Consider the following 25614-nt stretch of genomic DNA (forward strand, 5'->3'; position numbering starts at 1 on the left):
ACGTGACAGATGTTAACTCCTCCTGGCAACTGCTACTGCAGCGCAACAGGAAAAGTCTGGATAATGAACTGAAAACAAAATGACAGTTCAGCCTGATTATATGAGCTTTTGCTTTTATAGAAGAAAAAGGAGAAGTGATGTCTTTATGCGACGTGTTTTATTTGAAAGACAATTTCACCAGTGTTTCACCGTCTTTTTTTCTGCAACAGTTTCAGATAACTGTAGATTATTTTCCAGTATTTTGAAAAAGTTTTTTAAAAAAACAAAACAAACATCTTTAATCGGGGTGAGTGCATGTGAAAACATTTGATATTAAAGAAACAGAGGTTATAAAATCAGTAAAAAAAAAAAAAAAAAAAAAAAAAAAAAGAACAGTCGTTACATGCTAGATGTGTCCTTAATGCTGCACCGTTGATTGCAATGATTAGTAGCACAACTTTCTAATAAGGCCACCTTTATAAAGGTATTTAGTTGTATGATGTACTAACACTTTATAGATAAGTGATTAGGCTTTACCCTCCTCCAGCAGCACACTGGCTTGTCTGCTCATTAGTTTATCAAGTTTCCTGCTCTGAAGGAACCTTTGACCTCTGACCCTCTGGAAAAGTGAGAGTCTGGATCAAAATCCCAGTATTGGTTTTTAGATTGTTGTAAAAACCCTTTTATTATTCACTTATTTACATTTTTCACAGCAGATGACTGACCAACTTTGGATAATATGAAGTAAGTAAACATTTTATTAATGAGTTCCTGGCTTATTAGAAAGTGAGAGAGAGTGAGACACCGGTAATGATTTCACTGTTAATGACCGATCAGAGATGTTTTGCAACCTGGCGACTGAGAAGTTAATTAAATAAAAGGCTTATAACTGATCTATAAAGCATTAGTTACTTATAAACACTTTATAAGGGGCGCCTAATAAGTGGAAGTGGTGAGGGATTATTTATTCACAACACAGTCTAACTGCAGGCATCGTCACGGTGACTTACGAAGGCAATAATTGTAATTTCTCGGTGTCCGTGGCACAAAATGACCATCAGAGATTTTTCTTCTTTCTGTTGTCAGTTACAGGCAAAAGTGGATCAGTTTGTTGTTAAGTCAGTCATAGTACTGATATAGTAAATGTCACGGATAACTTTAAGGCTCTTTAGCTTCTGAATGTGAAGCCGCTGCGTTCCGTCACATTCAGTCAAGTGATACTGATCTTGTGGGTTTTCCTCTTCGACTTATTTGGCTTCTGCTGTGGCTCCACACCGTCCACGTTTCAGTCACCTGCTCCCTTGCTGCAGTGTGAGCAACCCCGCCCGCTGGTGGTACTGCTTCTCCCTGGCCGCTGCGATCTGAGCCGAGAGATCAGTCGGCTTCTCGAAGAAGTTCACCAGCGCCTGTTCGGTCAGCAGCGACGCCAGGATCTGAGCGTAGCTGACCGTCCACTCCTTCTCCGCCGCCGCCGAACTCTCGTCAGCCCCGGCATCTTCAGCAGTCACCTGTGCGGGCTGTGCTCCTTTCGCCTCCTCTTGGCCGGTGACCTCTGACCCCGAGCTGTGCCCGCGGTGGCCGGCCTCGCCGATCTGCAGCACGAGGCTGGTGACCGTAGCGATGGCCTGGAAGAGGTCGTTCTCCTCCGGCTCGCCGTGGAACATGCTGTAGAGTGTTTTACAGAACTGGATGAACGCCCACTGCGGAGGAAGAGATGAAGGGGGTTTATATCAGTGCTTCATCGGATAACATCATCATAATCCAACAGATTAGTGATTAGTGATGAAACAATTGACCAAAATTGATAAATAGATTGAGAGAAATTATACTCAATGATTTTGATCAATGAATCTTTAATCAAAATATAAAAAAAGTCTTTTCAGGCTGAAATGTCCACTTTTAAAAAGAAAATATTGTCTGTTTTCTCTGTAAATTATTATTATTATTAATTATATTTGACTTAATATAAAACAAGCTGTTTAAAGACGTTACGTGGGGTCTCGGAATTTGTGATGGGTATTTTTCTGTTTTTTTCTGGCACTTTGACTATAACGTAAGTGCAAAAATAATGAAAATAATTAACTGCGCCCCTGGATCAGATATTTGCTGATGAGACTAAGCCTGTCCCTGCACTGGGTGAGAGACAGGCTCTCTGCAAACAGATCACCAGCCTGTCACTGTAGCAGCAATGTCGGAAATATTCAATTCTGTATATAGTGACTTTAAGTAGATTCTATACATTTGATTTTACCCAAACAAGGACCGAAAACTTCATTGAATATAACTCTATCTCAGCATGTTTCCAGCACCTGGTTCATGAGTGGCAGAGGTTTCTCCACATCCTTCTCCTTCTCTTTGGCCAGATCCTGCAGCATCTGCTTCAGCTGCTCCTGGTAATCTTTCACTTCACCTTCAACACCTGGAAACAAAAGTCGCGGTCAGATTTATTTCTTACAAACATTTATATCAGCTGACCAAAACATGTTATACGATGCTTGTGTTTTCTTTAGCTGTAGTGTGTTGTGTCGAGCTAATAAACCAGTAGCAGGAGTCTGTCTGGACTGACCGGAGGGCAGATTCACACAGAGGGGTCTGTTGGTGGACAGCAGAGGGCTCTTCATCAGAGAGGGGTCATCCTCACTCTCTGTCAAAGCTGCACACACACACACACACACACACAGTAAAGTGAATCACTGAATTACAGCCCAGATTTTGAATGACTATGACTGTGTGAACAGAAAGACCAACCTGGTGGGATGTGGAGGCGATACAGCAGCCTTATTTTCTCATTTAGCTCTTCACAGTACAAAGTGTCTGAAAATAAGGAGACACCGTTAGATCCAAGTTCTAGTTGCGATCTGAAAACATTGACCAATCTGTTATTTTTCAGTGTGTCTCCGGCTTCCCTTCCTTCACCCACCCAGCCAGCCAGCAAACTCTCTAAAGGTGACCAGGTTGTCGCGGTCCTGGTCCAGCAGGGTGAAGGTGCGGTTGGCCACCGTGTCGGTGTGCTGGTTGGAGCCGCCGGGCCACGGCACCAGCAGCCCATACAGGCTCTTGAACTGGGGCCGGTCCAGCCGGTACTGCCGCTCCATGTAGGAGCGACCAGAGTCACCGTAACTCCACGCTGCCGCCTCCGCCGCCGCCGCAGAGCTGCTGTCACCCCAGTACAGACTGATAAAGTGCTCCGTCTGGACGGGGAGGAGAAGAACCAAAGACGGATGGAAAGATGATTAAAATTACGAAATGGCTCAGTTTCCTTAAAAGCCTCAAAGATGATGATCATTTTGAAGGGTAGGGTGTTGACCAATTGGAAGAAGGTACCTTGAAGAGGTCATAGACGTCGGCCAAGATCTCTGAAGGGATGGAAACATCTGGAGTCACCAATCGCAACTGCACAGACACAGACAGAGGGGAAAGATGGCCGTCTGGAATTATCAGTGGTTGAGAAGTTGTATAATTTTCTTTTTTTAAGCATCTTCAAAGACGTTGATATTCTCTGTTTGCTCACAGCGTTTTCCTTGGTGGTGTCTTCATGAGCCTGCAGCACTCGGATTCTGTGTCGACAGCGAAGCCTCTCGATCTGCCGCACTGTCAGGTCTCCAAATTTCTGACGGTAGAAAACACAAATAACAGAGAATGATGCAAACTCGTCACCCTCCATGAATTGGGGTTAAAGTGAAGGGGTTAAAGGGTCAGTTCATTGAAATTTACCAAAATTATTGCTTTAAAAATTGCCTTATTGCTTTTAAAATTAAGAGATAATTTGCTATAAAATATAAAAAACGGTGAACATCGGCATCAAATGTCATCATATCTCTGCGTCTCACCTCGTAGGACTCATTGATGAGGTTTGTGATGTTTGTGTGTCGCACAGCGGGAATATCGGTGTCGCTGCTGCTGCTGCTCTCCTCTGCAGCAGGCGGGGAGGATGGAGGACGGGACGACTCTTTACTTCCAACCTGTTCCAGAAAACTGCAAAAGCAGAGGGTTCACTTCAAACACAACATTTTCAAAACATAAACGCAGTCGCTCCATTCATAAATCTGAATATGACCTAGAATTCATTAATGATTTAGATATATTCTACCAATAAAGTCCATCAACTTAAAAATTAAATCTGAAAACACTTGCTTGCCATCCTCCAATAACACACCACTCTACCTTGTGAGAATCATGAGTGCCTGTCCATCATCGGTGCTGGCAGAGAGCTGAGCAGCGTTGGCCTCCAGCACGGCCAAACCCAGCTGGAAGATAGCTTTGATCCCGTGGAAGAAGAAGCAGTCGACCACGCAGACGGCGCTGTGGAAGGGCAGCACGCTGAGGAAGAGGGTGAGGAACCAAGAGAGGGAGACAGAGGAGAGGGAGGAGAGGTCTGGGACCTGCTCAGCCAGCTCTGGCAAACGCTCCCGGATCAGCTCCTCGAACACCGACTGGTCCACCTGAGCTCCTGCGGGAGGAAACAGTGGAGTCAGGGTTGCTGTGCAGAGCTAATTTACATTGAAGAAAAGTTCTGACAGGTTAAATATCCTACAGCAGTCCTGTGAGGATTTGGTCTAAATTATTTACAGTCTAAAATCGGCAAAATTATTTATAAAAATCAGGGACTGATCAAAGAATCATTTCTTTTGAATGTGCTGTTTTTCTCGGCTTTGACCACTAGATGGCAGCAAAAGCTGGACATTCAGGGAATCCAGTGTTGTTGCTCAACCTAACCTCGCTGCATGACTACTATCATGTGATTTTATTATTTTAACAGATCAACAAATATCCCTGAGAGACAAAAACAATAATTATTTTATCTCACTAAGAAGCACTGGCTGTTTAACCTCAGCCTGATCCTGATAACATGCTGCACTATAGAACGATACTGTGATCCAAAAACTAGTAAAAACACACAAAAAAAAGCCATGTTGTTTCATTTAGATTTACAGTATTACACATATTGTTTCACAGCAAATGTGGTTATACATTAAAAGGCTAAATTCATTGCTGTTTTTGTCTCCTCTGGGTTAGAAGTGGGGAAATTGTTGGTACTAATAAAATGATAAAATAACTTTAAATGACAAATCTATGTTCCACGTACAACAAACACAATCACTGTGTTAAAGATGAAAAGATGGCCACAACCATCTGGGCATTAAAAGGAAGAGGAAATTGCTTCAAATGCACCTTGCATGTCACAAATATACAGCTTCACAAACACAGGAAATAAGCTCTTATTTAAGAGGCCAACAATAAGCCTTCGAGTTGTTTGGTGTGAGGAACAAACAGTTCCGACGGAACAACTGCAGTATGTGAAAAGAAGTCTTTATGTCATTAAATGGTTCAAACTGTGGTTACATGAGTTTTAAAAACTTATGTGCTTTTAAACAGGGAGCAGTTGCTGTGACTATGAGTCGACGCTTCACCACTCTTGTCTTTTTGACCCCTGACCTCTCACCTATCACTCTGCGGTTGAAGTAGTCGGGCAGCATCCTCTCACAAACAGCCACCAGCAGCCAGAACGCTTCTTCCTCTTTGGCGTAGAGCAGCAGCACGGACGCCAGGATGTTCATAGACTGGGCAGAGAGAGATTTAACAAGTAAATATTGGACATATTTATTCCGTGACGGTATTATGACGTCACCTCACTCTTCACCTCGTGTGGGCCTCACCTGACAGTATCCGATCTTTGGGTTGCGGTGGGCGTAGGCGGTGAGGACGCGCCTGAGCGCCGCAATGCCGGTGGGGTTTTGGAAAGCAGGATGGTCCGGCAGGGAGCGGTGGAGGTCCCGCTCGATCTCCTCCGTGGCGAGGTTGCTCTGGCCCATTGACTTCTGCACCTGGCTGGTGTAGTAGCCCTGATGAGCCTCTAGCTCTGAGGAGGCATCTGCACACGCCAGGGGGAGAGATGCTGTGAGTCAGCAGGTGCTCAAATACCTTTAAAGCAGCTCAACAGCCACTCAGCTCATTACAAATCCTGTCACTGTTTTTTAAACTACATCAACCTTCCCCTCTCAGAAATATGGGCACCAGAAAAAACAGAATTATGATATTGACATATATATATATATAGTATAATGATACAGTATAATGAAGATCAATAATTTCTTTCTTTGTCTCGGTGCTAAATTCCTTTTTTATCCCTGGGTCTGTTTCAGTTCCTCCACGGGTTATGTTCATCACTTTCAGTTTCTGAGTGACGGCTGCCGCTGTAGCGCAGGGAAGTGAGACCGAGCAGAGGAAGTGACAGAAAACCAAAATAAAAGCTGTCTGTGTTTGGTTCTGACTGAATGGTGTTACTGTATGAGATGTGAGAAGAGGAAGTGATGCACCAGCTGTGTTCACACATATGCACACACACACACACGTCTGTACTGCTATCTTAGTGAGGACTGTGGCTCAGGAGGTAGAGCGAGTCGTCCACCAATCAGGAAGTCTGTGAATGTGACTAGACTAGACTAGAGAAGCCCTGTAAGCATTGCATTTTACCACACCCTCTATCTGCTGGGGCCGGGACTTAAGTCTGTGCTTCTTGTATCTGTTCTGGTCTACAGCCCAAACCGAGCCGACACGATCCTCCTCTAAAACTAAACAGAGCTTTTCAGAAGCGTTTCTCAGATACATCTGTGTATCAGTCATCAACGGCCGTGTGTCACCTCCACCTAATCTGTAATCACACAATACATGCAGGTTTTCTCATTGGCGTCGTTCTCCTGTTCATTTCTCAGATGACTGTGTCAGTGCAACACAGTGATTTGATTATCTTTCATAATTATTCATTCTTAATTAACCTTCATTTATTCTTAACTCTAATAAATGAACACTGACTCGTTGAGCAGGTAGCATTTAATCAAATCACTGTTATGCTATATCTTCATTTGTTGAGTTAGTTTTAGATATAGTGTATTAAGTGCATTGTCCATTTTGTTGTAGTGATTGTAATGATGATTCCAGCTCTGCACAGATTCTCATACACGTGGACGCTCTTTGTTTTTAGCCAATTTTTCAAGCTCCTTCTCTCTTACCAGAAAGTGTCATCCACAGCTCCCCTCGCAGCGACTCTGGTATCCCCATGGCAACAAGTCTCTGGATCTTCTCTGTGCGAAACATGTGCACGCCGCGACCGAACTCGGAGAAATGATCCTCCCACAGCCGCTCCTTCGCCTGCTCCATGCTCTGACACCCACACACAGATTCACACACAAACCTGCTGATACTTTTCAAATGATTTATCTGCGTTTGACAAACAGCTCCGGTGCCGGTCTCCTCTCACCTTGTTGCCATTTGTTCCCGGTTGGTTTTGGTGGAAGGCCGTCATCAGGGCCTCACTGTTGACCGTGTTACGCAGAACCTGCTCCTCTATCTCCTCTTCATCAGAAAACCCAGTGTCGTAGTAGAAGGTGTAGTAGTAAGGTGTCGGGGAGCTCTGAGGAAAAAAATAACTATAAGTTTCCTGCTGAAATTTTTCCACGTGTTAAAACATAGAAGTGAGAACCAATTTTTAGGATTAAAAGCTTCACAGTTTGACTTCACACAGTGTTTTTCAGGATTAGTTGAACCTTCGGGCTCACGTGTCCTCGATTATACAAAAGCTCAGGCTTAAATAGACCGTTTTATTGCATACTGCGATTGTTTGCAAGATCACACTGAACAAATACAGTTGTGAAATTGTGCTTTTCTATCTTCATTACCTTTTGCATCCATGTTAAAACAGTCAGAGCTAAACAGCACATCCTCCTACAACATTACAGAAGATTCGTGCTCCACATGTGGCTCTCTGAGACACTAGAGGAGACTTTTAAATTCTGAATTGAAGGAGACAAACAATAAGTGTTTTCTGGCTACTGTTGCTCATGTTGCTGCTGTGACTCTTAAAGAACAGTAACTGAGGAGCTTCTTCAAACATAAAGTGTCTGAAGTCAGCCAGCAGCAGTTCGCCTCTTGTAGTGTCTGGTCAGCTTTAAATTTTGATGGTGTTAGGTCAGTTGTTCCAGTATCTTTCCTTCTCTGCCCAATCTGTTTGCTTGTTCACTTTCTTGCCCCCGTCAAGACACCTTTACACGAAGCATCACACGTACCACGCTCCTCTCCCTCTTGTTGCGGAACATGGACTGTTTCCACTGCAGGGCTTTGAGTCTGGAGTTGAGCCGCTCCACCAGCTCTTCTCTGTCCTGCAGCTCGATCAGCTGGAAAGCCTTCTTAGTCCGAATGCTCACGATCACGGGGTTGGGAAGCGGGCTGGTGCTCTCCGCTTTCTCTATGGATAACACCTGAAAGTCGAGGAGACAAGGCTTTTAGTGACAGTAAGAACGCAGAAGAACGTCCTGCAAGGAGATTTAGGCGGGAAACTGGGTCAAAACATGGACACAGATGATTGTATGATTTTATGAAAACATGATGAAACAACTGTTTTTCATGACATGTAATCTTTGCTTACACAGCCTCATAATATCATGTGTTAAATAATCTGCATCTACAATATGAAACTAATGCTGGCCATACTTGGAATAGTCAATATGTTCTTGTTTAACACAAAGGCTTAGTCAAATATCATCAAAAATCTCGTCAATATTCAGTATATTTGACTCAATACCTCAATATCGAATAATGAGATAATGTTCAATAACATGGTGCTGTCATATAATATAGAATTTAAACTAGAAGTGAGGCAGATTCATTTATGGATGTCTTAATATAGCATCCACGGATTATTCCAGACTGTGACAGGGGCTTTAAAATGAGAATAACAGACCAGTATCACCAAATGAGGAACGTCACTCTCGTATCACTACACAATTCATATAGCCGAGCTCCACAGGAAACGTGCAGGAATACAACAGACAATAGAGGTTAAAGAGAATGTGGAGGAGCAGGAGGGGGAGTTATTACTTATTCACAGCGACAGATTAGGTGGGAGGAAGTGATTATACTTTTCTAAAGACAATGCTTCAACAGAAAACAGAGGAAATAGAGGATTAAACTGCAGCAGTGGAGGGAAGAAAGTACGCGTGACTCCGTACATTGTTCACGAACAGATCGAGCAGCTGGCTGCTTAATCTCTGCTTTTCACAATGAACTGAACCAAACTAAAATAGCCCGACAATAATGCTGGAAGAAAACGTACAATTTTAGATTATTTTAGCAAAGTGCTTCAAATTCACAGGCTTATTCTCACATGCACGTACATCAGTAAATGTCAATACAGATTTTCAAATCGTGACATGTTCATTTAGATCACAAATTCTGAATTTGTAAAAAGGGTGGACTTGTACTTTAAGGAAGAACAACATGTAAACTAACTGTCTCTTGTATTGCTGCAACAAATAACAGCCCCTCCCTCTGCACTGTAATGTGTTAATGTGTGTGAACATTATCAACCACATGAAAGCAGTCCGAGTGTTACTCTTTAACCTGCAGCGGGCAGAATAAACACAGACTGTTAAACAACTTCGCCTCAAAATACATGACCACTATAGAAACTCTCACATAAAAGGGTCTCACTCAGGACAAAGAGCCTGACTTGCGACTGTAAAGTCACTGGCTTCATTCAGTAACAGGCTGGAAGATCAGACCAGACAGGTTTCACTCACTGGAGACTGTTCATGTCATCTGCTGCCTGAATTCAGTGACGCATCTCTCACGAGTTTCAGCATCTCAAAATCCATATTTCACATTTACTTAATGGTTGAATCTGGTTGTCCTCATCACCTTCTAAAGCTCGGAAACACCTAAAGCTTGTTTGTGCTCTGGTGGTTGTCAGTAATTACACCACATGAGCTCTTGGACTTCTGCTTATTTCCTGCAATTTACTAGCATTATGAAAGTTAAAGTTGACCTGGTTTATCATGCATCACGTGAAAGGTCACAACTCATGCAGGGACTTTCCTGGGGTCAATGTTGGAAATTCAAGCCCAGGGAAAGTGGAGTAAAATTTCACTGCACCATCAGCTTTTCTGTATGAGGAGGTAAAAAACAAACAACAACAGCCAGTAATGCTTCATTAGACCTCAGTAAACCACCTCCTTTGGTTACGACGTGCAGGTTGGGCCCACTAGCCTTCAGCCCACAATGGACTAATCTTTAAGGTCTGAAATGGCACACAGCTAATTGTGTAAACATTGTTATTATGGATCACTGAAGCTCAATGTTTATTTTAATTTTCTCCACATTTCCCAAAAAAACCTGCTAAAATCCTGTAAACGTTTCTGTTTAACGGTCGTGCTCCTCTGAGGCGACGCTGCAGGTACTGTACCTCTGAGAGGGGTATGAGCAGGATGCAGTTGCCTTCCTCTCGGCTGGAGAAACACAGATAGCTGTCGGTGGTGTAGAGAGTCCCGGCTGTGTGGCAGCGGGCGTGCGGGGTCCACACCGAACAAGACGCCACCTCGTGGAGTCTTTCGCCACGAGGGAGCCGGAACAGAGCAAGGACGTACTCCCTCAACGCCTGTTCCTCTAGGATCCTGGGGGAGAGGATGGCAGCAAGCAGTGATGGCGTAAGTATATCAGTGGAGTAATGGTGACGGGTTATGATGACTGCATGTGACTTCAGGGCTTCTTCTGCACAAATGCTTTGCTCCGCTTTGGAAATGTTGACATAATGTTGAAATAACATCCTGTTTGCAAAACATGAGCAAAGAGAAAATGTAACGTGCATTATCATTTACTACAGTGTAAGGCTAGGAAGTGACCGATAAGCATCGTGCCACTCGGCTTGAGTTTATAACATAGCTGTAGATGATTGAACGACAAAGACAATTCACTGGTTCACTGGACAAAATCATGTGACTTTTGTCAGGAGGGGACAAAGTTAGTCTGGCTTTATACTCAAAATAAAATCACATTTTAAATCTTTCTCTGTGCAAACACTATTCTTTAGCTCTATATATCATGTATCATGTGTTTTCTTTATCCATCCTCCATCTGACAAACAGACCTAAGAGCGAGGAGCAGTGAGGATGAAGCTTGGTGAAAAACAACTGATCTATTTTTGGGTTATGCTCCTGTCCCGGGGAGAAATGGATGAGGTAACTCCTCGCCAACTTTGAGAAGTGAGGTCGTCAGTGTTATTGTAGTTTAAAAGTGTGAAGAGCAACACACAGGAACATTGTGCGCATATGGATGGATACAGGGGCAGATTTGGAGCGGGGGTTTTGTCTCCAGGCTGTCATGAGAGGCAGCGTGCTGTCCTCCTTGACAAGAAGCCAAATCTGGTTTGAACCCTGAGGAGATGAGTTCATTTTTAAACACAGCTATTTCTTTTGTTTTTCTCCACTCTGTGACCCAAATCTCCCAGATGACCCAAATTATGTTCCTCTCTAAAGGACGCCCACCCAACACAACACCACCAAGATTTATATATACACACCACTATATATGTAATGGAATAAAAGAGAGAAATGTTGGAGGATCACAGAGATACACAGTGAGTCATTTAAAAGTCAAAAAGGCAAGTAACGGTGACCTGCTGGCGGTGGAGTGGAGTGGTTATGGCGCATACCACAGAAGCCAAAACAAAAAGCAGCAGGAGCAGCAGCTCCCCAGTTCAGCTCCCTGCTGGCCGGACCGTTTACTGCATGTAACTCCCTGCTCTCTCCCTCTGCGTACTTTCCTGGCTGTCTCCGCTGTTGCCGTCAAATAAAGGCATAAAATGCTCCATAAAAACACTTACAAAGAATAGGCTTAGTTTAAAGAAAACACGGAATGTCCAGGATAATTTCACAGAAGGCAGCAAAGAAACCAGTGTAAAGTTTTCTTGGAAGAAACAAATGATTTGTAGAACTTGACTTTAGGTTCTTACTGAAAATAGTTTCAATTCACCATCCTGCAGGTAGTGACAGACGCATCTGCTGTGAGGTAAAATGTAAAATGGATTCTAACCTTCCTGCTGGTGCCAACCTGTTGTGTTCTGCATAATTCATGTCAGCAACATAACCGCAGCATTACTGTGTCAATACTACTGAGTCCCAGATAAAGAACATGATGAAAGGATGGAGTGGAGTCCACCATGATAAACTCCCACACGGGCACTGAGGAGAATCTAAGCTGGGAAGTGAAGAGGGGAGGAGTTTATTCATAGTTACTAGCGTTATTTCTTCATCTCACTATATTTCTTTCTGTATGTTATTTGTTTGTTTGTCACTTCTGTAGTTTCAGTTTCAACAGCACAATTGCATGTTGACTTCCTGCTTTTTTTGTCTCCACAGTCTGGACTCTCTGTGGTTTCTGAGTCACTCCATTAGTTCTTCTGCCTTTCTTCAGCTTTCATCTCTTGACTAATGCGTGCTCAGATCAACCCTGTCTACTATAAATACCTAAATACATTTGCTATTCACAGAAACAAAAAAAAAAACATACATCTGTACCACAGTTCAGGCAGTTTACTTTTAACTGAACTTCCTCTTACGGTTTTGAGGTTTTTACATAGACAGAAATAAGTCACCCTGCGTATCTCAGTGGCATTTGAGGAGGAAAGTATTGAGTTTAAGTGGCATGCAATGTTGTTTGTGCAGCCACGGAAAGTCAGGTTCATTGCCAAGGGCTTTACAGCAAAACAGGGCACACAATACAAGCAAAAACATCTGATAATAATGATAGAAAATAAATAAAACAACAAGACGAAGCTCATCAGTATCAAACATGTGTGTGCATGTCTCGTCTCAGCCATCTGATAAGGATGATAAAAATGTCTTAAACCCCGAAACAAAAACTTTTTAAAAAACTGCAAGACATGAGAGTTATGTTCAAGGCCAGATCTGATTTGTTTTACATCTTGTCATCTCTTTGTTGGAGAGATTAAGTCCGACTGTCCATAAAACTTCACTTCCTCAGAACTGTTGGTCAGATGATTAAAAAAGCTTTGGAAACCCCCACCCCCACCCCCACCCCCACCTTTCCAACATCAGATTAGGGAGAGCTGTATCAGAGCATTTCTGTAACTTTCCGAAACCAACACCCACTTCACACTGTGAACGGCCAGCTGTGCACAGATAACAAAGCTGCCAGGGTTTGAATTTTTTCCACTCTCTTTCACGTTCCTTCGCCAGGAAAATTAGACTGGCGACTGATACGTAAGATGAAATGAGCTGAAACAAACATGACAAGTTAAACTGAGGTGTCTTTTCTGTTCATACTGGAAACAGATACCAGGACCAGCACTGACCTCTTGGTGATGCGTGCGGGCTGCTGCAGGACTCGGTCCAGCTCCAGGCCCTCGCTGTCCAGCAGCCGCCTCAGGGCAATGTCAGCCAGCTGACCGATGACCCCGAATGCCTCATCCAGGTTCAGGAACATGGAGAACTCCCTCTGCCGCTGCCGTGTGTTGACCCGGATCGCCTCCGTCATCAGACCGGTGGAGACCCGCTCCAACCGTGTCATCTCCGCCCAGGGAATGACAAATTTGACTGGGGAAGAAAGAAGAGCATAAAACATTTAACTTTCTTAAGACTGACGGCATATCACATGGTTGTGTTTTAAAGCAGAATTTGAAGAAAAACTATTTTAAAAATGTGATGAATTTCCACCAGCTGAGCTGCAGTGAAAAAACTGCAGCAATTTAAACACATTTTATCTACTATTATCAACTTCAGAACAGTTGATCACAGGGACGGAGACACAATAGTAGCGTGTGAACATGTTGGTGTGATCTAGACTGGCATCTGACTCACTTGCTTACATTTGGTGAGGTTACAGGAAGAACAGAAAATCTTTTTCAGATGAAGACAAACGTGTGAAGAGCGAGAATTGTTTCGAAGAGACAGAGAAACTGATTATTCTGCAGGAGTGGTTAATGGTTTTCACACCTTTTTTTTTTTTCTGCGTAATTGTTGTTAACTGTTGTGAACACAACAGATGTATGGTTTTTGTGGGGAATGACTCCCTCGCTGACTTTACATTCGGTCATTTGGTTTGAAAATCAGAACCCTCACTTTGGTGTACAGACCTTCCTTCCCCAGCAGGAAGGAGTAGAAGGCCATGTGGTTGATGCTGAGGTAGAGGAAGCCCTGCCGAGGCACCCGGCCCTTCCAGCAGCAGCAGGAGTAGTACGTCACCAGTTTCTCCGATGACGGGAGGCCAAAGCGCAGCTCGAACTTCATGAGCGCCTCCCTGAACTTCTCCGGGTCCTCCTCCTGGGCAGCCTGCCGGCCCCGAACCTCCTCGGCAATAAGGCCCTACAGAGGAGGGAGCATGAACTCATTACTTCATAGCACTGTACACAGATTTGCATCATCAAAGGCGTCTGAATTTAAGTTTTCATCATCATATAATCTACAGTGAGGTAGATATTTCACTCTGATCCAACAAATGCCTTAAATCCTTTTTATATCCACAGGAAAATCTTCGACGCATCTCACAATCTAAACTCATCCTCTGGCAGATTTTCCTACCTTGACTTTTCCTTTGACAAAGCTTGCGACATCCTCCTTGTTCTCAAACACAGACAGAGAGTGAAGCAGGTTGTGGACCAGCCAATCCCAGTGCTTGTTCACCTCCTCTATGGCAGCTCCTGATGGACACAAAGACAAAACATGGAGGGGATCTAACAGCTGTGAATGAATTAGATGCGGGTACAGAAAAACACAGAAACCTTCACAGGCAAACCCAGACTACAGATGGCAAAAACAAAAAGCACACAGACACAAACGCCATCTGCGATGAACGGATAAAGCGAGAGCTGAGAGCAGCTGACACACGGACAGCAGGAAAGTAAAGAGGCTTGATGGTTCAGCTCACCGCTGGCGATGACCCAGCTGATCTGGGAGCCGGGAACCTGGAGGAGGATGCGGAAGGGGGTGACCCTGGCATTTGAGTCCAGCACCGTGTCCAGTGCTCCCACTAAGAGACCTGCAGAGACGACAAAACACAGAATTCAGACTAGGGTTGAAATTATTTAAACAATCCCAGAGACAGAACTCAGGCAACAGTAATAAGATTTGTCCTGTAATTCATCCACTAATTTGTGTGTTTGCTGTTTTGTGGTGCTGTCTAAATTCTGTAGTGAGAACTATTATAACCATAACATTGCGTTGGCATAGTGGAGTCAAATTAGCCAACAATGCAACCTAAAAACCAGTGATAATGAAAGCAGTGAACAACACAATAAGAGCCTCCTCAATGCATTAAATTATATGCAGCTATATCTGTGGGCAGAGCCACAGTGTTAGCATAAGTTAGCTAACTGTATTTAATTATTGTGTGAAATATGAGGGGGTTTTTTGCAATACAATATCTATAAATTGAATAAGTTACTAATTACATGAGCCCCTCAGAAGCTAACTAACATTGGCCCTAGATAGCTATGCTACCTAGCTAATCAAAGTTATATTATACAACAGTTAGTTCCGACCAAGTAATTTCATTGGACGAGAGACATTCCATGAGTGCTGATGAGAACAGCACTGGGACTTTTAACTACATGTATCACTCCGCTTCACAGGTGTTTTATTAACCGTTAATCGGCGTCACAATAACGGTCGTTTTCCATCTTGGATTGCAACAGGCTTTGGAAAGCTGAAAATATTTCCAGAAATAACATTTGTGTTAAATGATGTGTGGTCATCAGAAAAGGATGAAGGGAAGAAGCCTGGATACTTCGGCGCACTCTTGAGGTAACGGGTAGTCCAAGTATCAAGCTAGTGTGTTGGTTAGCAACAGTCCAGTTGCCGAACTATTTGTGTTGGCGTTGCCAAATAAATGATAAGATAAATAAACAAATTATAATTTGTTGTTGCTTATTTAACTAATATGGCGCTAGTAGAGCTGTTGTACAAAAGAAAAAAAAGCATATTTAGCATGGTCAAACTGACTCAAGCAGCAGCAAACTTCTTGACATTAGCTTCATTCTTTTTTTAACAGTTACTAAGCACGACACTCTTTTAGAGATGCAACGAATTATCGATCAACGTAATCAGCAAAAAATAATTAAGCCCCTCCATATAATAATTTCCTGGGGTGGAAACATTTCACGATTTTCTGACATTTTAAAAACTAAATTATGAATTGATTATTCGAGAAAAAATAATAATTGAAAATATGTCAGCAGTCTGTGCATTTGTGTACATACGGCAGAGGTGCTGCCTACAGGTGCTGTGGAACTCAGTTAAAGCAGATTTGAATATTACATTTCTTATTCTGAAACTTTGGTGCTCATCTCTTCCTTAACTAATCTATAAACTAATTCAAATATAAACACATTTAACACAATCTCACTAATGTTACTATGAACAACCATGTGAGTATATGAATGTCATTTCTCAGTCTCTCTCTTTGTGTTTCTCACAAAGGACAGAGAGGTGAAGAGTTCATATAATATTTCACAGATGGACGACACAAATACACCAGCAACTCGAAAGGAGGTCAGAGAGGTTTTGACTGGAGGCACAAGAGGAGAGACAGAGAGGAGAGGACGAGACAAGCAAGTTTCAGTTACATCTATTCATTAAATTTCTTTACCGTTAATGTTTTTTAACATTTAATTATGTCTCTAAATACCATTGTTATGATGCACCACCAGTTGTTCATAGTTCTTTATCACTTTGTTTTCAAATGTCTTTATATTCCAACGCATTTTACTGAATTTATTATACCAATTTATTTTTATTCTGCTTGTAATTATACAGTTTCATAAAAATTCAAATCAAAGTTGGGAATTAATTCAAGAAAAGGAAACCTTGTGCAATTATTGCCCTGAATCAATAAAACTTATAATGAAACATGCCTTGTCTAAGGCTTAAACACAATGCAGAGCACTAGAGAGCACAGACACACAGGCAGCACTGCAGGGAGGAGGGGAACAAATGATTTGTTCTTATAACAGTTTAGTTTAGATGCGTCTCATTTAAAAACAGGAGGACCTCAGTATGTAATCAGGCAGGTGATAAACTCCCATCTCTTCAGTGGACAGCTAAAACAGTCAATCAATTAAAATTTAATGCTAAAAATCCATTAGGAAATCTGTTCAGAGAAAACTTTGGTGATCTCTACGGTTGCAATCAACTCCACAGATGCTCTGAAGAATAAAATCAACCCCCATGAACCAATAATGTTGAATGAATTCATGCATTTCAATCATCGAGCAAATAGAAACAGACCAGGAACACACAGATCCAAACTCTCTGAGCAGGCTGAAGCTCCTTCTCAAAAGGCTACTGTCATCACGTTCTCATCTTCGTTAACCACGACTAATCTGCATCACGCTTTTCCAATAACAGCTCTCTTAGTGGTCCTTTTAAATTCTGTATTTCCTCAGTGAGAAAACACAAGCTGAGTTCATAAATATTCTGCCTTAAAAAAAAAAAACGGAAATGATCGCAGCTTCAGATTTGAAACTTTGACTCTCTCAGCTGATTTTACACATTCACCGTCATGACAAAATCTTAAAAATGGTGTCAAAAACTATCATATTTAACCACCATCACAGCTTCCTGACAGTCACACATCTACACTTTAGGATCTGCTAAAGTAAAAAGTTGAAAATATTTTACAGTATTCAAGAATCAGCGTTAGTACTTATGTTGCACACTGTTTTGTTCTGACTGAAGACACAGAAAGAATGCATGTGGTATGAATGTGGTAGCATGTGACTGGGTGTGGAAGTTTTTTGGTTGCTTGTGTGTTTTTTCTAGGATAGCTCACCATTATCATATATAGTGTTTGAGCCCTCTGCTCTAAGGCTTTAACCCAACATAAAGACTTGGGTGCCTTTATATAAAGGGAAAAATAAGTTTACAATAACTGCATTAACTGTTCAGACTTGGTCTCAGCTCCCAAACTATTTTAGAGAGCTCCTGAGGTCTCCTAAGTCGGTTGGATTTGACCAGCAGGTTTCTATATGTTGGAAATGTATGATGAAGTCCAATACATATTACATTTGCTGAATTCAATAAGATGTTCAATAAGAAATGACAAATTAAAATGTTTCTGAATATAGAAACTTGCCAGAAATTTTATGGAGATTGGAAAATTGGTAAAAAATGTAAGAGGACCTCTGCACTTACAATGGTTATGAACTCTTTTTTTTTTTTTTTTTTTTTTTTTTTTTAAGTCATTTAAGATTTTTATGGATAATATCCCCACTGGCGTATTTTATTATTGTTAACATGACTGCAGAAAAATGTCTTACATAAGTTCTACTCTTACATGTCTCTGTGTACTGAAGCATGCAAGCATTAGATATAATGAATGATGGGGAGTTTTAATCATGACAAGGTATGCGTTAAGCTGTGATGAAGTGATCACAAACTTTCTCTGGAAGTCTGCCATTGGCTGATTCAGTACTTGAGCGTGTCCTTTTTAGGTCGGCAGAACTGTAGTCTGTATATATTTTACAAACGTGGGAATCACTGCAGTCGCCACATCAGATTCACACACAGACTTCGGTCAAAGTTACATTTGGCATCTTTATTCAAAGCTCAAGTTTTTACCAAGTCTTTCTTTTACTTATAAGTCAAAGTTCAGGACTCTACTTTAGACGATTTATACATAACCAGCCCAGACAAACATAGTGACTTTTAAGGGACTGGCAACTTGTATTCTATTCATGCAGCTTTACTTTGAACTTTAAGGCAGCTTTATCTGTCAGATCAACCCAGTGTACCCCAGCTAAATACAAGCCTGCATGTCAAAGTTATGACTGGACAAATGAGGGCAATCAGATGTCTGTAGTTGGAAGTGTGGTACACACAAAAATAATTACGTTCACCTATACCAGAGAAGGATGAGGAATTGGTATCAGTTCTCTCACATACAGGAGATTGAATACATGTTTTAACGCAACAACTTCAGGGTTGTCAGCCTATAAAACCTGCAGTGAAACCAACTGAAGCTGCAAAAAACAGCAACTAACCCTGAAAGTATTTCATCAGAATGGGATTCACTGGTGATTCTTATCATTTTGTGAGAATCAAAATGCTGTTTAAAAGGCTGTTTTTTGTTAATTTTACATCATCACATGAAAATGTCCAACAGTGAATATTATAGCCTTCAAAAAGCCCATACTGGTGGAACCTATGCAAGTGGAGAAGTGTAAATATAATTTCTCTTCCGACAGACAGCTCTGGCTCTCAGCCAAATGTAAACCACATCTCAGAGTCAAAGTCGACCTGCCTGAAGCTGCGCACCCAGCAGCCTGGCAACACAAAACCATCCGTCTGTCACCACAAAGCCCAGAAGAGGTTTACGCTGGTAAACTTTCCAGAAGTGAAGGAAAGTGAGAAGGGAGTCAGTATGAATCATCGCCTTTTCTCTGCTAATGGTCATGTTGTGGGGGAATACTGATATGGGAGACGTGAAGGCTACAGTCAACCGACCCAGCAGAACAGAGCTCTGCCTTGATATCTCCAAGACTGTAATGTCTGTTAGCATCTAAATGAATTAGCTATTCGCCTTGTTCCTGTCTTGCTTCCTGTCAGAGCATTAAATTAAGGGAAACAGGTTGAATACACAAACATTAAAGACAAGCAAGAGACTACTTAAAGAGTGTTTCAGCTTTATAGAGAAAAATATTTGGTTAGAAATAAAAAGACAAAGACTGGTATGAAGAGACTGATCAGCTGCAGATGTTTAGTTGCCCAGCCCCTCTCAGAAATCCTGCTGTAAGTATGTCAGTGGTGTGATAGGGCTTGGAGAGTGTATCTTAACAGCTTTGAGACCACATTGAATTTCAGCTTCTGCTTTCATCTTAAACAGCTGGAAACATTAAAAAAAAAAAATATCTGTGTGGTACAATAGACAACATTGCTTCTCCCGTGTGGCAGGAATGCCAAAGTGAAGGTCATTCAATTAGTTAATTTTAAACACCGGGACAACAGGACTTGACCCTTAACCTCTCTTGCTATGGGAACAACGGGAACAAACATACAAACAAAGAAAACTCCAACCAGGAAGTTCCAGCTCTTCTACTTTATGAGCAGAGAGTTGGTTTCACCACAAGGAAGAAAAGAGACTATAAGGAAGAGACTGTATGAGTTGTTTGCCTGATTTAATGACATGATATGTCCCTCATCACATAAATGTACTGTACAGTCAACCACTAGCATGTCAGTAAATCCTGTTGCACAGATACAAAACACAGAGAGGAAGCAAAGCAGAGGAAACATCAAGCAGGCTGAACTGTAATTCACAGCAGTGTGAAGCAGTCAGACGGACTACAGCTGCAACCAGCACGTGCCCAGACATTTGTATAATAATGATACAGGGATAGAACTTGTTCTGCAGGGTGAACAGTTTAAATCATGACACGGTGACAAGCATTTTCACCACCTTCAACATTTACCACAACACAATTCCAACGAATGACAAAACCTGTCATTCTCCAACAGGAAATTACAGTGAGAGATCTGTTTCCCAGACACAGAGTGGAGTTAAACTGGCCTTTGTTTGGGGATTCTTCATACAAAACATCCGCAGAAAGTCCCAGAAAAGACAAATGACCATTACAGGATATCTACGGTTCTTATAATATGTATGAGACAAAAGAAATGTTTTTTTAGATTTACAATTTATTGATTTTTAACAGAGTTATTTAACCATTATAAAGAGAGAACAGTAACAGAACTATAAGCAAATAATATTGAACACTGCTTGTTTTGTATCATCAACAAAAACCAAAGACATTTAATTTACAAAGGGATAAAACAGAAGTGGCAAATCCCCACATTTCAGACGGTGGGGAAAAGAAAAGTCTCTCAAACAATTAAGTTATCAGAATTAATTTTCTGTCGATCAGCCAATCAGTTAACGCCGTTTTATCTCCAATATGAAACTTGTGTTATGTAACAAAACAAAGCAATATTGTTTTGTTTGCTGTATTACTGCATGTTGGCTCCGGCTGGCAGGTGTATTATAAAGGAGGATGAGAAAAGCTAAAGGATTATTTGCATAAGCCTGACTTAAGTTAACCCAAATGCTTATTCAGTTTTTAACCATTTCATAAATACATAAATTACTTCCACACAGCTAACACAATCATGCTAATTCCAGCCAGGTTAAAAGATAACTGCGACTGGATGCAACTTAATCACAGATCACACATCACAGATGTGACATAAAGCACACGTCACATCAAGTGAAAAGGTACAGAAGAAACAGGTTTTTGTATGAGGATTGAAAAATCAGACCACCACCATAAATAAAATCAAAGTGAATATATTTGGACTTGTCATTGTAGCAAAACACATAAACCATGGCTCCAGTCTATTTTATTATTTTTAATATTTTAATTTTGTTGTTGACATGTCAACATCTCACAGCAGAAAAAGCAAACACCTGTTGTGGAAAAGTTAAGTGCAGTTAATTAAACCAATAATAAGTAACTAGTAAAGTCAAGTTAGCTCCGTTTCTTCGTATTCTTCGTATTCTTTCGGTCTTGACTGTCATGACGAGTGGCTAGACTTTTGACCCTCTATATTCTGCATATAAAACTTAAATAGGTGCGGTAGTGCCTGAGGTTTTGAGACCTGTGTACAACACTTTTGCTGTGACACAAAGGATGGGTGCAGACTTTTATAGAAATTGATGTGTTAGTTGAGCCCCATAGTTAAGAACTGGAGCCTGAAAACCGGCTCAGAGCCAGTGGTTAAGGTTGTGTTAACCTGCCACATACTTATAATGTTTCTGTTGCCATAGCAATACACACATGTATCTGGAACAGGGACATTCCTGTCAACCGTGTGACTGGAATCCAGGATTAATAATAATCCAGGATTCCCCTAAATTTTGGTTCACCAAATCTAGTTAACTCTTTAATCCTTTTTTCTTGGATACCCCCCTCGGACACACCCCCTTGGACTCACCCCCATGTTTACCTGTAAACCTGCTTGCTGGCTCTTTGTGCCCTTTCCTGTGAATTTCCTGTTGTTCCTGTTTTTGGTAATTTTGTAATTTAGCCTACCTGTTATTCTGACAGTTGGCTTTCACTTGCCTTTACAATGTTGTCATTGTTTACCCGTGGTTCTGACTGTATTATTTGTCTGGCCTCTCCTTTGCATGTTATTTTTGTTGTGTTATAGTTGTTTTTTATTTACCTGTGATCCTGCCGGTCGACTCTCCGTGGCCTCTCCTCCTCTGCAGGAGAAAGAAGTCGTTGCTACTCTCGGTCACCCAGAGCTTCAAAGCGTTTTTCAGCAGAACTTCCTCCGGGTTCAGCCACATTTCTTCCAGCAGGGAGGGACCAGAGGAAGCCCTCCGCCGTCTCGGTCTCTGCAGCGGCGGTATACAAAGTTGTCTCTGCCTGTCCTCCGGCTCGGGAGCGGCCCGATCGATCCTACAGCGGGGGGTTTTCGGGTTTAGCCATGATTATCCTGCGCTCACCCAACAGCTGCAGGTTTCGGACTTACTCGCCTCACGTCTGCTCCCTCACGCCCGATTTGCAGCAGCTGTACACACAAGACAAAGATCATCAATGTGAGACGATGACTCCCTCTGTAGTTGAATTGGGTTATACCATGGATACCAAAAGAAATTTAAATTATTTTGCAAAACGTTTTCGATCCTAATATTACGAATAATCACAATAAATATATTTAAATATTATTGACACTTTGATCATCTCTATTCCATTTAATTTGGCCTTTTTTCGTTATTGTTGAACAAGAACATTTGCAAAACCTCTGTTCATATTCTCACAACTTTTAAGAGAAGGATCACAAACCGAATCAAACTAAAAAAAGATTCATTTATCAAGATAATTTAATAACTGGAAGAACTTCATAGAAGAGCACACATTAAAATTATTGAAATGCCTACACCCACAGCAAATTTATTCATGAATTTAAAGCCCTTACAGTTCAGATTTGATAGATTCAAAATTTGTGGTGTCATAAAAAAGGCATGTCTGCAGATTTGAGCTGGAGACACTGTGATAATATAGCAGATTTGTCATTTTTGTCTGTATTACTAATAAAAAATAAAAAAAGTTTTATTTAGTTCATACGAAAATAAATGCATCAGTCAGCCAATCAGCCATATGTCAAAACACAAAAAGCTTTAGGCTACACAAGCTGTAAAAGCAAAATAAGTATAAATATATTATTAGTACTAGTAGTAATAGAGGTTGATTGATTGATTCCCTGATTGATTGATCATAAAATATAGAAGGCATTTATGACATTTCTGGTTCCTGAAAAACCGTAACGGAGTGAGAGCTCTTCATCCTATTTTCTTGTCTTCCGCATTTCACCAACTTTCCCTTCCGCCAGTTCCGTCAGAGAGCCACTAGCGGTCCTGTGATTGGCTGTTGAGCTGACAGAGCGTTCAGGTGTTCAGTACGATTATTATCACACAAAGGCATTTGTTATTCAGTCCATTCATTAATAAGACAAAGACCGAGCCTGAAGGCTCTAAATATGCTGTCTTTTCCCGCTGTTTTGGGTTCCATTGATAATGATACCTGAATGACAACATATAATAACTATTAATAATTACTTAAATTTTAAATTTAAGGCCGTTGGTTGATGCAGTATAATATCCAAAGTGATTTAAATGTATGGAGGTAGATTTGAAAAAAATATTTGTGTGAACAAATTGACAATCCGTGTGTAAATACAAAAATATATGTAATACAAAACACACAAAAATGTCTTGCTAATATAAAACAAATTCCACGAATAAAACTTATCTGTGAATATATTCAACTATTTTAGAAACAAATGAAAAGCATTGTGAATATTAGCCTAACATTTACAACTTTAAAACAGACATTTATGAATCAATTTTCTATTTATGAAGCGAAAAAGCATTTGCGTGTGTCGATTCTACGCGTGTGGACAGAGAGTTTTGAGACAAACTTTCCGCCAGTCTAAACGAAAATCGGCTCGTATCACTCGGCCACTTTCGGAAAACATGTGATCGCCTGCTGACGACGCCATTTTCACTTTTCAAAGTAAGAGCTCGCGGTCCCAAAATAATTTGTAAGATTTGAAGTGTCAGGACCTGGTTATGGTCTTTGATAGTATGGCTGTTGGTGTTGATATTTGTTTTAAGAAGTGACGTCTTACAATTTTATAGTTCATTGTTAATATGTAGGCTAAGTTAACGTTGACTACAACGTCGGCACTCGTTGCCATGGCGACAGTAAACATTCATGTTGCAGACAAAGGGAATGAAAGCAGGGTGCTGGATTTTATACACTGTGATGATGAAGATTCATTGTAAATATACCACATTTCATAGCCATCCAACCTGTAAAGAAATAACTGGTGTCATTTCTTTACCATTTAATTTATTGTAATAATTCAGTCCATTTGCTGTTTACAGCATGATTGGTATTTTCTAAGTGTAGGCTATAACTTCTCCATATAAAGCATTACAATAAATATCCAGTCAGAGATGACATAAATAAATAAAGATAAACATTAACATGGATAACACTGTTTATGTTGAGACGTTAGACTCTATTTTGGAAAAGATGTTTATTTAGAAAGAATAAATAAAAAGTCATCATGCAAACATACATACACAAAACATACAAAAAAAACCTGTAAATGTTCATTAAATTACATTTTACAATGTTTCTGCCAAAACCGGTTATCATGCATGAATACAAGTGTACATAATATATATTACACCTCTTGGTAGAGAAACTCCATCTGGAGCATCTGGTAGGAAAGAATACTAAGAGATTTCAGTTTCACAGATCAATCAGAGGATATACAAACTATTCTAGTCACTTAGTAGTCACTTTTTTTTTAGATTTTGATTTGCAGTCTTATGTTGCAATTGTTTAATTCATTCATCAATACACTATGCCAGCAAGCTAGGTGCTAGCTAATGCTTATGCTAATGGTTGGGGAGGCGGCTAGCCCACTGGGGGCATTCTGGGGGCCATGCGCCCAGCCAGCAAGATAGCTCCCTTTGGACACTGTCTGACTTACCTCCGGTTCCGTGCAGTTGATTTCTCCGTGCAAACAGGATATGAAAGCAGTATGAAAGAAGTGCGGTCCGGCTGGTTGCTGGAGTCCAACAATCCACAACCAGACCTGAAGCACACCACACGCGTCTGACGTGCTGTTCAGACGGTGGGCCTGAATGGCGTTTGTTAATTTCCTGCTCTTTTCCCCATGCCAGCCCTTCCCTTAGATGCAGGGTGGAATCAGGTTTCATAACACGCTCTTTTACTAAAAGACACATTTACACAACATGAAGGCTCACATCTTAATGGGCACAGAGTCAACCAGCAAACATCACGTCCATAAGCAGCAGCAAAACTCCATAAACTGCAGCGTTTACGTCACTGTCCTCTTTTGGGGTCAAAATGAAAATGAAATCTCTCAGTCCTCTCATCAAGGCAGGTCATCAGTGAGGATGTCACTTCCTTGTCAGTGGCAGCAGCTTGTTTTACCAGGGCATATATGGCACAAAGATCCACTGTGATATGCAGTAGCCTATTTAGTGCTATTGAAACTTTGTGGCTGTGAGGATGAGTAAAACAGAAATCTTTCTGAGCAGTTGAACAGCCTCTCTCCATGTGACGTCACCCGCTCTGTGTGACGTCAGTCACTCTGGTTGTGAACTTTCCGCCGCATACACACAAATGTAAAAATCCAGAAAGGTCCAGAAACGTTCATGAAATTTGAACTGTGTGTGTGTGTGTGTGTGTGTGTGTGTGTGTGTGTGTGTGTGTGTGTGTGTGTGTGTGTGTGTGTGTAACAGCAAGCA

General features: G+C 41.3%; 1 protein-coding gene across 2 annotated transcripts; it reads right to left on the reverse strand.

Moving 5' to 3' along the window:
- Window positions 1-138: 138 nt before the first annotated feature.
- On the reverse strand, window positions 139-25313 carry LOC130177424 (TBC1 domain family member 8). 2 transcript variants are annotated; one of them, XM_056389163.1, is made up of 21 exons: window positions 24831-25313; window positions 21984-22334; window positions 14695-14805; window positions 14349-14467; window positions 13904-14132; window positions 13124-13364; window positions 10217-10424; window positions 8043-8234; window positions 7238-7390; window positions 6990-7140; window positions 5637-5851; window positions 5423-5540; window positions 4144-4429; window positions 3810-3954; window positions 3491-3589; window positions 3304-3372; window positions 2900-3170; window positions 2728-2793; window positions 2546-2632; window positions 2289-2398; window positions 139-1679 (listed from the first exon to the last, which is right to left on the reverse strand). In XM_056389163.1, exons 2-21 carry the CDS (start codon window positions 22108-22110, stop codon window positions 1269-1271), a joined length of 3408 nt encoding a protein of 1135 aa, XP_056245138.1. In that variant the 5' UTR covers window positions 22111-22334; window positions 24831-25313; the 3' UTR covers window positions 139-1268. The 2 variants fall into 2 exon arrangements, with proteins under 2 accessions (XP_056245138.1, XP_056245137.1); XM_056389162.1 differs by lacking the exon at window positions 24831-25313 and having other exon boundaries at window positions 21984-22393.
- Between the last annotated feature and the right edge of the window lie 301 nt (window positions 25314-25614).

The sequence above is a fragment of the Seriola aureovittata genome, chromosome 11, assembly GCF_021018895.1.
Source record: "Seriola aureovittata isolate HTS-2021-v1 ecotype China chromosome 11, ASM2101889v1, whole genome shotgun sequence".
In the NCBI taxonomy this organism is placed as follows: domain Eukaryota; kingdom Metazoa; phylum Chordata; class Actinopteri; order Carangiformes; family Carangidae; genus Seriola; species Seriola aureovittata.

Coding starts and splice junctions, on each gene's coding strand:
- LOC130177424 (XM_056389163.1), bottom strand. CDS start 22,110: ATGTGGCTGAACCCGGAGGAAGTTCTGCTGAAAAACGCTTTGAAGCTC. Junction 8,235..10,216: donor TGCTCATACCCCTCTCAGAG/GTACAGTACCTG, acceptor CTCGACTTTCAG/GTGTTATCCATAGAGAAAGC. Junction 3,171..3,303: donor ACGTCTATGACCTCTTCAAG/GTACCTTCTTCC, acceptor CTCCCCGTCCAG/ACGGAGCACTTTATCAGTCT.